The sequence below is a fragment of the Indicator indicator genome, chromosome 14 (assembly GCF_027791375.1).
Source record: "Indicator indicator isolate 239-I01 chromosome 14, UM_Iind_1.1, whole genome shotgun sequence".
Taxonomy (NCBI): domain Eukaryota; kingdom Metazoa; phylum Chordata; class Aves; order Piciformes; family Indicatoridae; genus Indicator; species Indicator indicator.
The window spans coordinates 2,741,199-2,758,028 of record NC_072023.1 but is presented as its reverse complement, the minus strand read 5'-3'; the positions used below and the strand labels follow the sequence as shown (position 1 = coordinate 2,758,028).

Genomic DNA, 16,830 nt, shown 5'->3' with positions numbered 1-16,830 from the left:
GCAGATTTCTCTCTTGGTGAGGTAACTACTTAAACCTGATTTTAAATGTGGCTAAAATCTTAATTTCTTTATGCCTAAGAGTTCCCTTTCATTCAGGTGAGAGCAGCTTTTGCCCAACAGTTGGCATGTAGGTAGATGTGACCGCCAGAGAACAGCGCAGTTAGTGGTGATGTAAGATTACAGTTTTGGGTGGAAGAAGGACTAGAAATTCAAAGAGAGGCTTGTGAAAGCATCAGAATTACCTAGGATTAAAGGATTAGTAGCTGCCTCGACATCTATTCTGTGTAGGCAAAAATAAAAACCTACAAAATCTAATTGAAGAGCAAGCATTAAAAGCTGGTTTCTTCAAAGCTGAGTCAGTGTTCAGCTCTCTGCAGCTTTCCAGTATCTTTAATCCCAACAATTGGCAGTAATCTGTCAACTAGTGCTCAAAAGAAATGCCTGCAGTTACCTTTTTATTCTTCCAAGGCTAATGAGTGTTTTCAAACCTAGTGCATAGTAATTAAACCTTTTGATCAGGTTACCCATGCAGTATTATTGAAGAAATCATCAATGGCTTAGGAATGTTTATGGAAGATGAGAGAAAGTAATGCAAACTGAAGTTGATTTGTGTCGTTTTTTGTATGCTTTGTTTTCTTTAGACAGGAATCTCATCAACATTCAGTGACATTGGAGCAACTGGGCAAAATTGAGGCAAAAAATGGCTTTTTCATAAACTCTGAAGAATGCAAATGAGCAAAGTGTGAGCTTCAATGGTAGGTTCAGCTCTTTATTATCACCAATGCCCTTCTTTAGCTGTTCTTGAGCACCTAGATTTATGAAATTCTTTAAAGTTTCCTGTTTATTCTTCAGAATGTTTGAAATTTGTTTTATTTGCTTTAAGAACCAGCTTTAAACCCATGAATAATTAACATTTTGACAACTTAGCATTCAGTGTCACTATGTTAAATTATTCAGGGTTCTAGAGAACTTAGTTTTCCAGTTTGCATAACTCTCTGCTAAAAACTACACTGCAGTTTCTCACCAGCCTTCTTTATTTAGTAAAACATGGAATGTGGCAGCTTCTATGAGGGCTCTTTAAGTAAAGGCTCTAAGGAAAGAATCTTTAAGGAGAGTATTTTGTTTCAACACTAGAATGTCTTAAGATGGGTGAGACTTGAGGACAGATAGGTAGTGTCATTAACTTTTAAAGTATTTAATGTCTTAATTTAACTTTATTCATCAAATTTAGTTTTTCACTACTCAAGTTTCTGCCTCCCTATTTCAGCTTTTGTCCATGAAAACTCTTAGAGAAGATGGCTGATGTTAGCCTGAAGGAAGCAGCACTAATAGTTGGTGTGGTGGCAGCCTGCTACTGGAACAGTCTCTTTTGTGGCTTTGTTTTTGATGATGTTTCAGCAATTTTGGACAATAAAGATCTGCATCCTTCTACTCCGTTAAAAAATCTGTTTCAGAATGACTTCTGGGGCACACCAATGTCTGAGGTAACCTTCCTGAAATGCTGAGGCATTTAGGAAATAGTAGAAGAAACTTTGCAGAGAGGTTTTTACTTTTCCCTAACGTGGTTTCAAGAGGATAGTTTGTTTCTGATGAAATTTGCTGATGTTAGTGTTTTGTACTATAATATCAAGGGCAGATGTTGCTTATATTCTTTCCCTTTGTTCAATGAAGCAACTTGTAAGAAAATGAAGTCATGTATTGCACTTTAAGACACTGTGTTATCCAATTCCCATATCAAAATTGGACAACTGACCATTGTCTGCCCCTAACACCAGACACTGATTGTGTTTCTCACTGCTGGAAGAAAAGCTGATGCTCAAACAGCAAAGCTAGGTGCTAGAGAATGGGTGTTGAATCCAGTTTTAGTATATTTGTGGAGTGGCTGTGTTTTTGTGTGAAAAGCTGCACTGGCATTGAAGTTGTTCATAAACATCATTGAATGGCAGTGGCTAAAGGATTTAGGAACTATTTAGGGGTGAGTAGGTTAGTTTTAGGGGTGAGGAGGTTAGTTTAGGGGTGAGGAAGTTTTGGCCTAGAGTAACTAGCAACAGAGATACACTGAAAGATGCAGATAATGCATTTAGCTGAGCACACCAGATTTTTATTTCATAAAATACTGACCCAAATATTGAAATCAAAATGCTTGAACAATTCATTAATGTTATGTGGAAGTAGGAAAAATAGAATCATAGAATGGTAGGGGTTGGAAGGGACCTCTGAATATCGAGTCCAGCCCCCCTGCCAAAGCAGGATCACCTAGGGCAGGTCCAGGTGGGTTTGGAATCTCTCCAGAGAGAGACTCCACAACCTCTCTGGGCAGCCTGCTCCAGGGCTCCAGCACCCTCACACCAAAGAAGTTTCCCCTCATGTTGAGGTGGAACTTCCTGTGTTCCATTTGTGTTTATTGCCTCTTGTCCTATCACAGAGCACAGTCAGAATTAACTTCTCTGCCTAACGTTTTAATTTTAAATTGAATTTTCATTTCACACAGTCACAGAATGGTTTGGGTTGGAAGGGACCTTAAAGATCATCCAACTTCAACCACCATGCCGTGGGCAGGGACACCTCCCACTAGATCGGATTGCTCCAAGCCTCATCCAGCCTGGCCTTGAACACCTCCAGGGAGGGGACATCCATGACTAGATTAGTTTTGGGGTTTTCTTACCTGTTACTGACTTTTTAGGTATTTTGAAGGTAGATGCTTGAGAAGAGAGGGGAAGAATCTTTTCAGAAAGGTATTTTTTTGAGTAAAAATCCCTTTAGAAGTTGATGCTGGCTGACTGATATCTTTTCTTTTCTTTTAGGAGAGGAGCCATAAATCTTACCGTCCCCTTACAGTCCTCACCTTCCGCTTAAACTACCTGTTCAGCGAGTTAAATGCAGTTTCTTACCACTTCCTAAATCTGGTCTTTCATGGGGTGGTTTGCATAGTCTTCCTCAAGGTCTGCAAGCTTTTTCTGGACAAGAGGAGCAGTGTCATTGCATCCTTGCTCTTTGCAGTGCACCCAATACATACGGAAGCGGTAGGTATAGCTCCGATGTGCTGAATGTCTTCAAGCTGTATGAATTAACCTTAAACTTCAGGGGGGGGGGTTTGGAGGTTTTATTTGTGTTTACTCTGCCCTTTGCAACGAGTGGTGGTGGTGATAGATTTTTTTTTTTTTTTTTAATGCTTGGAGTTGTTTGGTGTTCCATGCAGCTACTGAAAAATGGTTAAAGAGATGACTGAGAGGAGATCTTGTTAATATTTATAAATACCTTAAGAGTGGGTACCAGGCTCTTTTCAGTGGTGTCCTGTGATAGGGAAAGGAGCAATAGACACAAACTTGCACACAGGAAGTTCCACCTCACCACGAGGAGAAACTTCTTTGGTGTGAGGGTGCTGGAGCCCTGGAGCAGGCTGCCCAGAGAGGTTGTGGAGTCTTCTTCTCTTGAGGCTTTCAAGGCCCATCTGGATGTATTGTGTGAGCTGCCCTAGGTGATCCTGTCTTGGCCAGGGGGGTTGGACTCAGTAATCTCCAGAGGTTCCTTCCCACCCCTACATTTGTATGGTTTTAGTGGTTGCAGTTCGGTATTCCATGCAGCTACTGAAAAATAGTTAGAGAAACATTACTTTAGTTATTTAATAACCTAGGTCTCTGCTGTCAACATTGGCTTTTATCATGATAGCTCCTTTAGCTTACGTAGGTTTTTGTGTTGAGTGATGATTCATGCAGTATCATGTTTTGCAAATAACAACAAATCCCCTTTAATTCATTGCCAGAATCAGGGAGCACTCCCCTCTAGCTAATCACCCAAGTCTGCTCTGGCCTAGTCAACCAGGCCTGTACTGTTGTGGAGTAGATGAGTCCTGTGATCACAATTCATTAGCTCAGAAACACTGATAAAGCAGCCCTGTGGAATTCTCTGCTGTTATTTCTGCAGCACATAGATGAAATTTCCTAGGTTCCAGCTCACACATGTTACAAAGCCCACTCAGTCTCTTTTATTCTTAAAATACTAGAGGATTTCCAGAAAATCTTTAAACCCTTGTCATCTTTGGAGGTGTTAATCACATTTTATTTTTGTTTTGTTTTGTGGGTGTTCTTTTAATGTGGGTTGGTATTATTTTTTTTGGGAGGGGAGAAGGAGGATGTCTTTTGATACTAAGAAAATTAGAAGGGTTTGCTCTTATGTTTTGTTTGTTTTTTTTTTTTTCTCCTTGTTTTCCTCTTGTGTTTAAGTAGAAAGTTTTCATCTTTCTGTCTGGTTCTCTTCAGCCAAATCTTTGGCAGTAGCAATTTAGTAGCCTGCAATTTCATAGATTCATAGAATAGTTTGGGTTGGAAGGGACCTTAAAGCTCATCCAGTTCCAATCCTTCTGCCATGGGCAGGGACACCTCCCACCAGCCCAGGCTGCTCAAGCCTCATCCAACCTGGCCTTGGGCACCTCCAGGGAGGGGACATCCACAACCTCCTTGTGCAGCCTGTTCCAGTGTCTCACCATCCTCACTGGAAAGAATTTTTTCCTAATCACCAATCTAATTTATCTGATTTAGCAGATTAGAATTAAATCAGCAAGGGGGAACATCATGATTCTTAAGAGCAGAATACAACTAACATGGGATTTCAAGCTGGCTATTATTTGAGCTGCTAACATGTCCTTGCTGGAAGTTGGTGATGTGTAAAAATGCACAAGTTGAACATCTAAACATTTTCCTTCTCTTTTGTGCTCAAAAGCACAATTCCTTCTACCCCCTCCCCCCAAAAAAAAAAAAAAAGAGGGGGTAAAATTGAGTTAGAAAATCCAATGAAATTAAGTTATTTTTCTCTTTCTTTGGAAAACCATGGTTTAAATTTTGAAGTTTAGCTTTGGCTCTCTGTAGTAAATGTGTTAGTACCTTTACAGGAGGATTAGCAAGTTGCTGGTGACTTCACCTTAGTGGTTAATGGTAATTTTATCACATTCATTTCAATATTTTACACTGGGACTGTCAGATTGCTCATGAATTAACAGCTGCACAGTGGCTTTCAGTACTGTGCAACAGAGTTAGAAAAGGTCTTGTGGAAATCTTACAAACCCTTGTGTACTGAAAGCTTTCATGTGTAAGGCAGTGAGTTGCGCAGTAGTTGTCTGTAATGTCTGACACAGCCACAGGAGGGCGCCAGAGGACTGTGCGAGTGCTACAACTTGGTGCTGAACTTCAAACCCTTCGGGACTGAGATTTAAGTGCAGCTGTAGTGGAATCCCCTTGCTGTTGGACTTAGCTACTCAGTGAAGACTCACTCAAGGGGTTTTCTTCCTTCTCAGCCCACATTTTCCAGTTTAAGCTTTCTCCTTTTGAGAAATAATGCAGTCTATCCTCTTTGTATTGAGAATTCTGCCTGACGTGCAACCAAGAAAGAATTCCTAGAGTTGGCAGCTGACACTTGTGCACATGGATAAAAGGCAAAACAGCTGCAAGTTTCTATACGTGGAAAAGAGAAGGTAGTAATCAGCTGCTATGAGAATAGAATGAGAGAGGTGGGGTTGTTGGGGTTGTTCAGGGTAGAGGAAACTCCAGGGGGACCTGCTGACTGCCTTCCAGTACCTGAAGGGATCCTACAGGAAGGCTGCAGAGGGACTTTTCATAAGGGTGTCTAGCAATAAGCCAAGGGGGAATGGTTTTAAGCTGAGGGAGAGTAGGTTTGGACTGGATTTAGAAAGCTGTTCAGTATGAGGGTGGTGAGACTCTGAAACAGGTTGCCCGAGGAGGCTGTGGATGCTTCCTCCCTGGGAGTGTTCAAGGCTGGGTTGGATGAAGCCTTGAGCAGCTGAGTCTAGTTTAGAGGCATCCCTGCCCGTGATGGGGGGCTGCAGTAGATGGTCTCTTCCAACCTGAGCCATTCTGTGGTTTTAGAACTGGGGACCTGGATGCTGAGTAACTGATTCAGACTGGAGTGAAAACTCCAGAACAGGTCTCATTCTGAGTTTCTGTATCATTTGATGGTACTTTTTGTATCTTTTATAATTAAAATGTATTTAATTCTAAGTCTTTCCAATTAGTCTCCTAAGTACAGCATTTCTCAGTGTCTTGAATAGTGATAGATAGGAGCACATTAGCCACCTGGGTCATCCTGTTCTTGAATTCAATACAGATTGAGCTGGAAGCTTGGTTTACAGATGATGTGTATGCATGTTCTGAGAGTACCTGTCATGAATTATTCTAGGGCTGCAGCAGTCACTGAAATAATCTTGCTTTTCCTTCTTTCTCAGGTCACTGGAGTTGTGGGCAGAGCAGAGCTTTTATCATCTATCTTTTTTCTAGCTGCTTTTTTGTCATACACAAAATCTAAAGGACCAGATAATACCATAGGTAAATAATTGTCAAACACAGCATCAGTTAATTGCTGTATCACTGATTATTGATCTCTTAAAATGGTCCCATTGGTGCCATGGGTTAAAGCCAAGCCAGCTATTAAGCTGCTCATTCCCTCTCAGCCCCAGCAGGATGGAGAGGAGAATCAAACTTGTGGGTTGACATAAAGACATTTAATACGACAGAAAAGGAAGATTATGATATTATTATTATTAATGTTATTATTATTAATATTATTATTAATAATATAAATGTTACTAATATTAATATTGCTAGTATTACTGATACTATTATTATTGTTACTATTATTATTACATTTTGTTATTATTGTTATTATCATTATTACAGAATTAGACAATAAAAAGCAGGTGATGCACAACACATTTTCTCACCACTCACCAACTGATACCCAGCTAATTATGGAGCAGCAGCTCCCAGCCCCTTTTCTCCTCAACTTTAGATCCTGTATATGACTTCATATGGTATGGAGGGAGGGGCTGGACTCAGTGATCTTCAGAGGTCCCTTCAAGCCCCTACCATCCTGTGATGCTCTAACACAGCATGTTCAGACATGAAGAGCCCAAACCCTCTACTTCATATATCTTTGGCTTTGCTGTCAGATGGAACATATTTCAGTGATGTCTCCTTCATTTGCAGTGTGGACTCCAATTGCAGTGACTGTGCTTCTGGTAGCTGTTGCAACACTGTGTAAGGAACAAGGAATAACAGTGGTGGGCATATGCTGTGTGTATGAAGTTTTTATTGCTCAAGGGGTAAGCTGCTGAAAATTTTGAATTTTTCCTCAGGAATCCTGTAATGAGACAAATTTCTTCTCAAGAATCCTGTAATGAGACATGAAGTACTTGGAAATGTCATACTTCAGCACTGATTTTTTTTTTTGTTACTTCAGGTGTTGGGTTGGTGGTTGGACTCTATGATCTCAAGAGGTCTTTCCTAACCAAAACAATTCTATGATTCTATGATTGGGGGTTGTCATGAAGGCTCTGAGAAGCTTGAGTTCTGTAACTATGGGAGCATGCATCTGCAGAAAACCAAGAGAAAAAAGCTTGACTGCTCCTATTTTTCTGAGGGATTAATGAGTGCCCTCTCTGATTACAAACCCTTTTCTCTTTTGCAGTACACTTTGCCAGTGCTGTTGGACACAGCTGTACAGATTCTTCGAGGCAAGGGCAGTATTCCTTTCTCCATGCTCCAAACACTCTTGAAGCTCATAGTCCTAATGTTCAGCACACTGCTGCTTGTTGTTGTCAGAGTCCAGGTTATCCAGTCTCAGCTTCCAGTGTTTACAAGGTAATACTCAAATGTCTCTTGTTTATAGGCACTGCTAAGTAAAATGTGGCTTAATGTCCTTCTGCCAACCCTGGCATTCCAGGGTCTCAAGAAGAGTGTTGCCAGCAGGACAAAGAAAGTTTCCTCCCTCTCTATTCTGCCCTCATGAGGCCACATCTGGAGTATTGTGTCCAGTTCTGGGCTGCCCAGTTCAAGAAAGACAGGGACTTACTGGAGAGGGTACAGCAAAGGGCTACAAAGATGCTGAGGGGACTGGAACATCTCTGTGATGAGGAAAGACAGAGAATTGGGGTTGTTAAGTCTGGGAAAGAGCAGCCTGAGCAGGGATCTCATCAGTGGTGATCAATACTTACAGGGTGGGGGTCAGGAGGATGGGGCCAGGCTTTTCTCAGTGATGCCAGTGGACAGGACAAAGGGCAGAAACTCGGACATCAGAAGTTCCACCTAAACATGAGGATGACAGAGCACAGGAGCAGGCTGCCCAAAGAGGTGGTGGAATCTCCACCTCTGGAGACTTTCCAAACCCAGCTGGAAGTGTTCCTGTGTGACCTTCTGTAGGTGAATTTCCATTGGCAGGGGAGTTGGACTTGGATAATCTTCAAATGTCCCTTCCAACCCCTACCATTCTGTGATTCTGAAACGATGTCTGAATGAATAAAGCGTCAACTTTAGTGTTTATTGATTGAACATTGATAAGCAATGAGTGTAGCAATTCCGTTGGCAAATGCTGTCATTCAGTACTTGCTGACAACAATGTGCCAAATACTCAGTTATCTGAGTAGGCCTTATTTGTGTTTTAAGCTTCTGGTTGTTAGTTTGTCTTAGGAATTCAGAAATTGATTTATTGCTCAAGTATTTTTATTGGCTATATGTTGGAACCTTGACTGACTACTCCAAACATCTCAATATTTCCTCTTCTACATATAAAATGTTTTCTTAGTGTTAGGCATGTCCTGTGTAGAGAGCATTGATTTGAAGATAAGCAAAGGTTTGAAGAGAAGTGTATATGAATAATGTTAGAGGTGAAAATTTATCTTGAGCAGTGGAAAAATACAAGAAATAAATACTTGCCCTGAGCACTGAATCCAACTTCAGGTGTTAACCATCCTGTTTCTTCAGACTGATCTTGATGAAGAAGCTGGTTTGGGATGTTCACTTGGAGGAGCATCCGCCCTGGGCTCAGCTGAGTCGTGGTGCATGGCTCCCAAGTTTCACACCTGACAAACACTGGAGCATTGGGATATTGTACATGTCTGACAGTTCCAGCCATGAGTCTGAAATTTGCTGGTTTCTGAACACAGCGTGGATCAAGACCATGTATTTTTTTTTTTCCATTAAGCTCCTCCTTCTCCTTTCCTTTGCTTTAGGTTTGATAACCCAGCTGCTGTTAGTCCATCCCCAGCAAGGCAGCTGACTTTCAACTACCTCCTCCCTGTGAATGCTTGGCTTCTACTCAACCCCTCAGAATTATGCTGTGACTGGACAATGGGAACTATTCCTCTGGTGGAGTCTTTGTTAGATGTTAGAAATGTTGCCACCCTTACCTTCTTTTGCTTCCTGGGATCTTTGATTGTCTTCAGTCTCCGATATCCTGGGGATTCCTCCAAGACTGTGTTGATGGTATGAATGCTGCAGTGGTTTGCTCTTTGCCTTTTTGGTTTGTGGAAGTGGGTGAGGTGGGTTGGTCACAGAGGTACTGCATGCATCTCCTTTGGGGCTGGAACGAACAAAGAAAAGACTTCCATAGGCCTTTTCTTCTGTAGTTTTATATAGTCTAAGGAAAAACTAAGATTTTTCAGCCAAGCTCCCTCCCTCCTTTTTTTTCCTTCCTCTCTCCCTCTTTTCCTCCCTTTCTCCCTCCTTTTTTTTTCCTCCCTCCCTCTCTCCCTTTTTGCCCCCCTACCTCCCTCCCTGCCTGCCTCCTTCCTCAAATACTGGGTTCAGTTTTGGGACCTCTCAGTCTACCCTTGGTTACTAATTCATTTGTCTCTCTTTTGTAGGCACTCTGCTTAATAGTGCTGCCGTTCATTCCTGCATCAAACCTCTTCTTTCCTGTGGGGTTTGTGGTGGCAGAACGAGTGCTTTATGTTCCTAGCATGGGATTCTGCATTTTGGTAGCACATGGATGGAAGAAGTTATCCAACAAAAGGTAAGGTGGTGTTGCCTATGACTGCTTTAACTCAGATGTCTTCACTTCATAGAAGAGAACCATTTTTGGTCTGGAATAGGTTGCCCACTAAGGTCTTCCTTCATGGAGCTGCTCGCTGGCAGGACAACCCTTTGACTGTAGTGGTACCTGGGGTTGTTCTTTCCCAGATGCAGGTCTATTCCAGTATAAATCCAAATTCCTTTGTGTGCTTATAACAAATCTTTCTTTCATTTTACAGTGTGCTAAGAAAACTTTCCTGGGTCTGTTTGACTGTGGTGCTCTTCACTCATGCCTTAAAAACACTGCACAGAAACTGGGATTGGGAGTCGGAGTACACCCTGTTTATGTCAGCTCTAAAGGTAATTTCTGCATGAGAAGGATAAGGGAAGGTTGGTGTTGCTGAGCATCTCAGAAAGCTGTAGAATAGCATGATAAATATGGAGAGAAGTCACAGAATCACAGATTACATCAGATTGGAAGGGATCATCAAACATCACCTTGTCCAACCCCTCTGCAGTCAGCAGGAACACCTCCAACTAGATCAGGTTGCTCAGAGTTCCATCAAGTTTGACCATGAATGTCTCCAGGGATGGGGCCTCAACCACATCCCTGGGCAACCTGTTCCAGTATCTCACCACTCTCACTGTGAAGAACTTCTTCCTGAAGTCCAACCTCAATCTTCCCTGCTCCAGCTTCGAACCATTGTCCCTCACCTCATCACCACAAGTCCTTCTCCACAGTCCCTCCCCAGCCTTCCTTTGGGCACTTTTCAGACACTGAAATGTAGTTAGAAGGTCTCCCCAGAGCCTTCTCTTCTCCAGGCTGAACAGACCCAACTCCTTCAGCCTGTCCTTGTAGCAGAGGTGCTCCAGCCCTCTGATCATCTCTGTGGCCCTCCAGCAGGTCCATGTCTTTCTTGTGTTGGGGTCTCATAGCTGGACACTTTATTCCAGGTGAGGTCTGAGCAGAGCAGAGGGGCAGAATCTCCTCTGTCCATCTGCTGGCCACACAGATCCCCAAGTTTTGCTTGTTCTGCCACTTTCATCTCCCTCTTGGCAGCAGTGCCATCTGATCAGTTGCTCTGGGGAACACTTTAAAAGTATTTTGATGCACAGATGGGAATTAATGTGCAAGAAACAATGATCACTTTATCTTGTCTTAGAGCAGCTGAATGTCTTCCCTGTTCTGGAGGAAAGCACAATATGCTTCAGTACAAAAATCACCCAAATTTTTGCTGCACAGAAGAATTTCTTCAACGTGCATATGGCCTGCTAGGAGAGTTTGTACAACAGCCCCTCATGGATGTTAAAACATTTTGGTATTTTTAGGGCCAAAGAACTAAAATAAAGAGATGCTCAGCAACAAGTTCAGTGTCATCATTCTGGATGCAAGGTTATGTTTCTCTTTGCATGAAGAGAAGAGCAGACTGAGAGGGGATCTGATCAATGTCTATCAATATGTGAGGGGTGGGTGTCAAGTGGAGGGGGCCAGGCTCTTTTGGGTGGTTCACAGTGATAAGCCAAGGAACAATGGGTACAAACTTGAACAAAGAAGATTTCACCTCAGCATGAGGAGAAACTTCTTTACACTGAGGGTGACAGAGCCCTGGAACAGGCTGCCCAGGGGGTTAGGATCACCCTAAGTGCTCCTGCTCTGGCAGGGGAGTTGGACCTGATGATCTCTTGAGGTCCCTTCCAACCTCTGATATACTGTGAGACTGTGAAATCTGTCCTGTACCTTTAAGACAGGGTGGAAAGCAGCTCTTGTGTAATTTCAGCTTAATCCCTTGTGACTTGGTGCCTTTTTTTGCTGGTTTTAGGTAAATAAGAACAATGCCAAGCTGTGGAACAATGTGGGGCATGCACTAGAAAACGAGAAGAATTTTGAAAGAGCTCTGCAGTTCTTCATACAAGCCACACAAGTGCAACCAGGTAGCAGCTTGGACTAGTTGCTATTGAAGGTCTTCTACTCATTCCTAGTATTGAATGATAGAATTGTGTGGGTTGGGAAAGATCTCCAAGGTCATAGAGTCCAACCATCAACCCAACACCACCCTGGCCAATAAATCATGTCCCAAAGTGCCATGGCCACACGCTTCTGGAACACCTCCAGGGATGGGGACTCCACCACCTCCCTGGGCAGCCTCTTCCAATCCTTGACCACTCCTTCAGCAAAGAAATGTTTCCTCATCTCCAACCTAACCCTTCCCTGGCACAATTTCAGGCCGTTTCTTCTCCTTCTATCACCTGATCCTAGGTAGAAGAGACCAAGCTCTACCTTACTGCAACCTCCTGTCTGGGAGTTGTAGAGAGCAATGAGGTCTCCCCATAGCCTTCTCTTCTCCAGACTAAACACCCCAGTTCCCTCAGCTGCTCCTCATAAGAGTTTTTTTTTCTAGATCCTTCCCCAGCGTTGTTGCCCTTCTCTGGAAGGTGTTGGGTAGAAGGTTGGACATTTGAAAGCGGTCGTAGAGGGGTTGGGTAGAAGGTTGGACATTTGAAAGCGGTCGCAGAGGGGTTGGGTAGAAGGTTTGATATTTGAAAGTGGTCATGGAGGGGTTGGATAGAAGGTTAGACATTTGAAAGTGGTTGTAGAGGGGTTGGGTGGAAGTTTGGATATTTGACGGTCATGGAGGGGTTGGGTAGAAGGTTGGACTTGATGATCTTAGAGGTTTTTCTCAACCTTAATGATTTTTAGAGGTCTTTTCCAGCCTTAATGATAAACTGTGTGCTCTGAGGGAAATGGTTTAGGAGCAGAGTCAAATAATGGTTGGACTCAGTGACCTTAAAGGTCTTTTCCAAGCAAAAAGATTCTGTCATTGCTTTCTTTTTTTTCAGATGATATTGGTGCCCACATGAACGTAGGAAGAACTTACAAGAACTTAAACAAAACTAAAGAAGCTGAAGAATCATACATGATTGCTAAATCACTGATGCCACAGGTAATTGGTGACTTCATTTTATCAACCACTACAGGAGGGAACTCCCTCAGACCTAGATTCCTGCTGTTTTCTCCTCTTTTTTCCTCCTCTACCCTTTCAAGTTGTTAGCCTTTTTCCTAAGCCTGTGTTTAAAAGGGGAGGTTGTGTACAGTCAGGGCCGACTTAATAGATCTCTACTGAATGCCTTTCATCTCTTTACTCTTTTTTTTAACTCACTTGCTACACCCGTTCTTTTTGACAGATCATTCCAGGTAAAAAATATGCAGCAAGGGTTGCTCCTAACCATCTGAATGTTTACATCAACCTGGCAAACTTAATCAGAGCCAACGAATCTCGCCTGGAGGAAGCAGATCAGTTGTATCGCCAAGCGATCAGCATGAGGCCAGATTTCAAGCAGGCTTACATCAGCAGGTATCTTTCTGTCATTTTTAGAGGTTGATCGTTTTGAACTAAATGTCACAGAACCACAGAATAGTTGGAAGGGACCTCTTCTGTGTTCCAAACAGAAACCCACACTGTGCTGACATCTGCTGTCTGTAGGAGGGCAAACTATAGAAAAACCAGAAGTCTAAAAAAAACTTGAAGGTTAGGACGTGGACCTGCTGGAGTGGGTCCAGAGGAGGGCCATGAAGATGATCAGAGGGCTGGAGAACCTCTCTTACAGGGACAGGCTGAGAGGGTTGGGGCTGTTCAGTCTAGTAAGCTCCAGGGACACCTTATAACTACACTTTGATATCTGAAGGAGACCTACAGGAAGGCTGAGGAGGGACTGTTTAGAAGGGCCTGTGGTAACAGGATGAGGGGCAATGGTTTTGAAACTGGAGCAGGGGAGATTTAAGTTGGGCATCAGGAGAAAGTTCTTTACAGTGAGAGTGGTGAGACACTGCAACAGGTTGCTCAGAGATGTGGCTGAGGCCCTGTCCCTGGAGACATTCAAGATCAGACTCAATGTGGCCCTGGGCAGCCTGATCTAGTTGGGGATGTCCCTGGTGCCTGCAGGGAGGTTGCACAAGATGCCCTTTGAGGGGTCCCTTCCCAACCCGATGCAATCTGTGAACCTGTTAACTCTTAATTCTTCAACAGGGGAGAGCTGCTTCTGAAAATGAACAAACCTCTGAAAGCTAAGGAAGCTTATCTTAGAGCTCTGGAGCTAGACAGAAGCAATGCAGACCTGTGGTACAACCTGGCAATAGTCTACATTGAGCTGAAGGACCCAGCAGAAGCCCTGAGGAACTTCAACCGAGCGCTTGAGCTCAACCCAGCGCATAAGCTGGCCCTCTTCAACTCAGCACTGCTGATGCAGGAGTCTGGTTGGTGGCTTGTCCCTTCTGTACATTCTCTGTCTTTGCTTTTATAGGATCCAGGCTAGTTTATTTTAGTGCATTTGAATGTTTTTAACCAGCTGTTTTATCTTTGGGAAGCAGAAATTCATAGCATCATCAGCGGTGTGAGGTTCAGTGAGGTCAGTTGTTGAGTGCTGCCCTTGGGCCACAACAACGTTGCAGGCTTGGGGCAGAGTGGCTGGAGAGCTGCTCAGTGAAGAAGGACCTGGGGGTGTTGGTAAGAAGGTATTTTAGCCTGGCAAGACCTGAAGTCACCCTGTGTGGTCTCTTTCAATTCTTTCAATCTGTCTTTAAAAGAATGAGATCTTCCACTCAAGTTTGTGCCTTTAAGAGCTGCTTTGTCAGAAGTGGCATCTGCCCTGCATTCCATTTGCTCACCCATACAGGAAAATAGCTTCTCTGAAACCTGTAGAGACACCTTTTGTACCTAAATAGAATTCAGCAGGTAATGCAATAATGGTGCTGACTTTGGCTACAAATCAACTGTAAGTAGAATCAGAGAATTGTTTGGGCTGGAAAAGCTCTCTAAGATCACTGAGTCCAAATGTCAACCCAACACCACCATGGCCATCAGACCATGTCCCAGAGTGCCATGGCCACAGGTTTCTTGAACACCTCCAGGGATGGGGACTCCACCACCTCCCTGGGCAGCCTGTTCCAATCTCTGACCACTCTTGCAGCAAAGAAATTCTTCCTAATCTCCAGCCTAACCCTCCCCTGGCACAATTTCAGGCCATTTCCTTTCCTTCTATCACCTGAGACTAGGGGGAAAAGACCAATCCCCACCTCACTTCAGCCTCCTCTCAGGGAGCTGTAGAGAGCAATGAGGTCTCCCCTCACCCTTCTTTTCTCCACACTAAACACCCCCAGGTCCCTCAGCTGCTCTTCCCCAGCCCTGTTCTCCAGACCCTTCCCCAGCTTTTTTGCCCTTCTCTGGGCACACTCCAGCCCCTCAGTGTCCTTCTTGCAGTGAGGTGGCCCAAAACTGAACCCAGTACTTAAGCTGTGGCCTCACCAGTGCCCAGCACAGGGGCATGATCACTTCCCTGGTCCTGCTGGCCACACCACTGCCACTATGCTGGTGGCCTTCTTGGCCACCTGAGCACACTGCTGGCTCAGGTTCAGCTGCTGTCAACCAGCACCCCCATGTCCTTTTCTGCTGGGCAATTTCCAGCCACTCTGCCCCATGCCTGGAGCATTCATGGGGTTGTTGTGACCCAAGTGCAGAACCCAACCCTTGGCTTTGTTCAGACTCATCCCACTGAGCCCAGCCCATGGATGCAGTCATTTCGTTGTGTGAGCAAGGTTCTCTGGTTCTAGGTGTTCTGCTCTTACACAGCAGTGATGAGAAGTGGCATTTAAACCTCTCTCCCTGTCACAGTTGTGTTTCAAGATGTTACATTTTTATTTTGTGTTAGAAATGAGCATTTTAGAGGCCTGGTCTGAAGCTCCTTCAGAGCAGCTCTTGACTGCCATCTGTTTTCTGTCGTTTTAGGTGATGCTCGGCTCAGACCTGAAGCTAGGCAGAGGCTGCTGCATTATGTGAAAGAGGAACCCCAGGATGCAAATGGCTACTTCAATTTGGGAATGCTGGCCATGGATGACAAAAAGGACACAGAAGCAGAAGCCTGGATGAAGAAAGCCATCAAGTTACAAGCAAACTTCCGCAGTGCTCTGTTCAATCTGGCACTGCTTTACTCACAGACAGCAAAGGAGTTGATGGCTTTGCCTGTCCTAGAAGACCTACTGAGATACTACCCAGATCATACCAAAGGTTTGATTTTGAAAGGAGACATCCTTATGAACCAAAAGAAGGATATTGTTGGAGCAAAAAGGTGTTTTGAAAGGATTTTGGAGCTGGATCCCAACAATGTCCAAGGCAAACATAATCTGTGTGTGGTTTACTTTGAAGAAAGAGACTTAATAAAAGCAGAAAGGTGTTTGGTTGAAACACTGGCACTGGCACCTCATGAGGAGTACATCCAACGTCACCTAAGCATAGTTAGAAGTAAAATTGCATCATCCAGTGCTACAGAACAATCAGCACCTCCAGCAGGTGGAACTGGGACAGGGACTGCAACTGCAGCAGCAGAAGGAAAAAAAACCTCATTTCAAAACTTGAACAAAGTCAAAAATGAGCAGAAAGCTACTCAAGCAACAGCTGAGGACAATAAAGGACACTCCAAAAGTAAGAAACGAACAGAGAAAGCCAATATGGACAAAGAGGAGACCCCTAAAAAGTCCTCAAAAGAAATCAAAGATATTGAGAAAAAGAGGGTTGCTGCTCTGAAAAGACTGGAGGAGATTGAGAGGATATTGAATGGTGAATAGTCTTCATCAGCTGCCAGCAGGACCAGGGCAGGAGGCTGGTTTTGATTAGGAATGTGTGATGCAGCTGGAAAGTGGTCTGAGAAATAACTGACTGCATATCACTGAGCAAGCAGCAAGAGGCATTGCAGTGCTTGGTGTGAGAAAAGTGCAGGTTTTCAACAGGATTCATACAGTGCTTGGGCTGGAAGGGACCCCAAAGACCATACAGTTCCAACCCCCTGCCATGGGCCTTCCTCCAGCCCAAGTTGCTCAAGGCCTCATCCAGCCTGGCCTTGAACACCTCCAGGGAGAGGACATCCACAGCCTCCCTGGGCAACCTGTTCCAGTGCTTCACCACCCTCACTGGAAAGACTTTCTTCCTAATCTCCAGTCTAAGTCTGCCCTCTTTCAGTTTCAATCCATTCCCTCTGTCCTGCC

General features: G+C 43.9%; 1 protein-coding gene across 2 annotated transcripts; it reads left to right on the top strand.

Moving 5' to 3' along the window:
• The first annotated feature begins 1,289 nt into the window (after positions 1 to 1,289).
• On the top strand, positions 1,290 to 16,533 carry TMTC3 (transmembrane O-mannosyltransferase targeting cadherins 3). 2 transcript variants are annotated; one of them, XM_054386552.1, is made up of 13 exons: positions 1,290 to 1,484; positions 2,805 to 3,023; positions 6,236 to 6,335; positions 6,996 to 7,111; positions 7,477 to 7,649; positions 9,017 to 9,269; positions 9,650 to 9,798; positions 10,037 to 10,157; positions 11,618 to 11,729; positions 12,636 to 12,739; positions 12,981 to 13,150; positions 13,823 to 14,049; positions 15,578 to 16,533. In XM_054386552.1, the coding sequence occupies exons 1-13, from the start codon at positions 1,296 to 1,298 to the stop codon at positions 16,411 to 16,413; spliced, it is 2,769 nt and encodes a 922-aa protein (XP_054242527.1). In that variant the 5' UTR covers positions 1,290 to 1,295; the 3' UTR covers positions 16,414 to 16,533. The 2 variants fall into 2 exon arrangements, with proteins under 2 accessions (XP_054242527.1, XP_054242526.1); XM_054386551.1 differs by lacking the exon at positions 2,805 to 3,023 and having other exon boundaries at positions 1,296 to 1,484.
• The last annotated feature ends 297 nt before the right edge of the window (positions 16,534 to 16,830 follow it).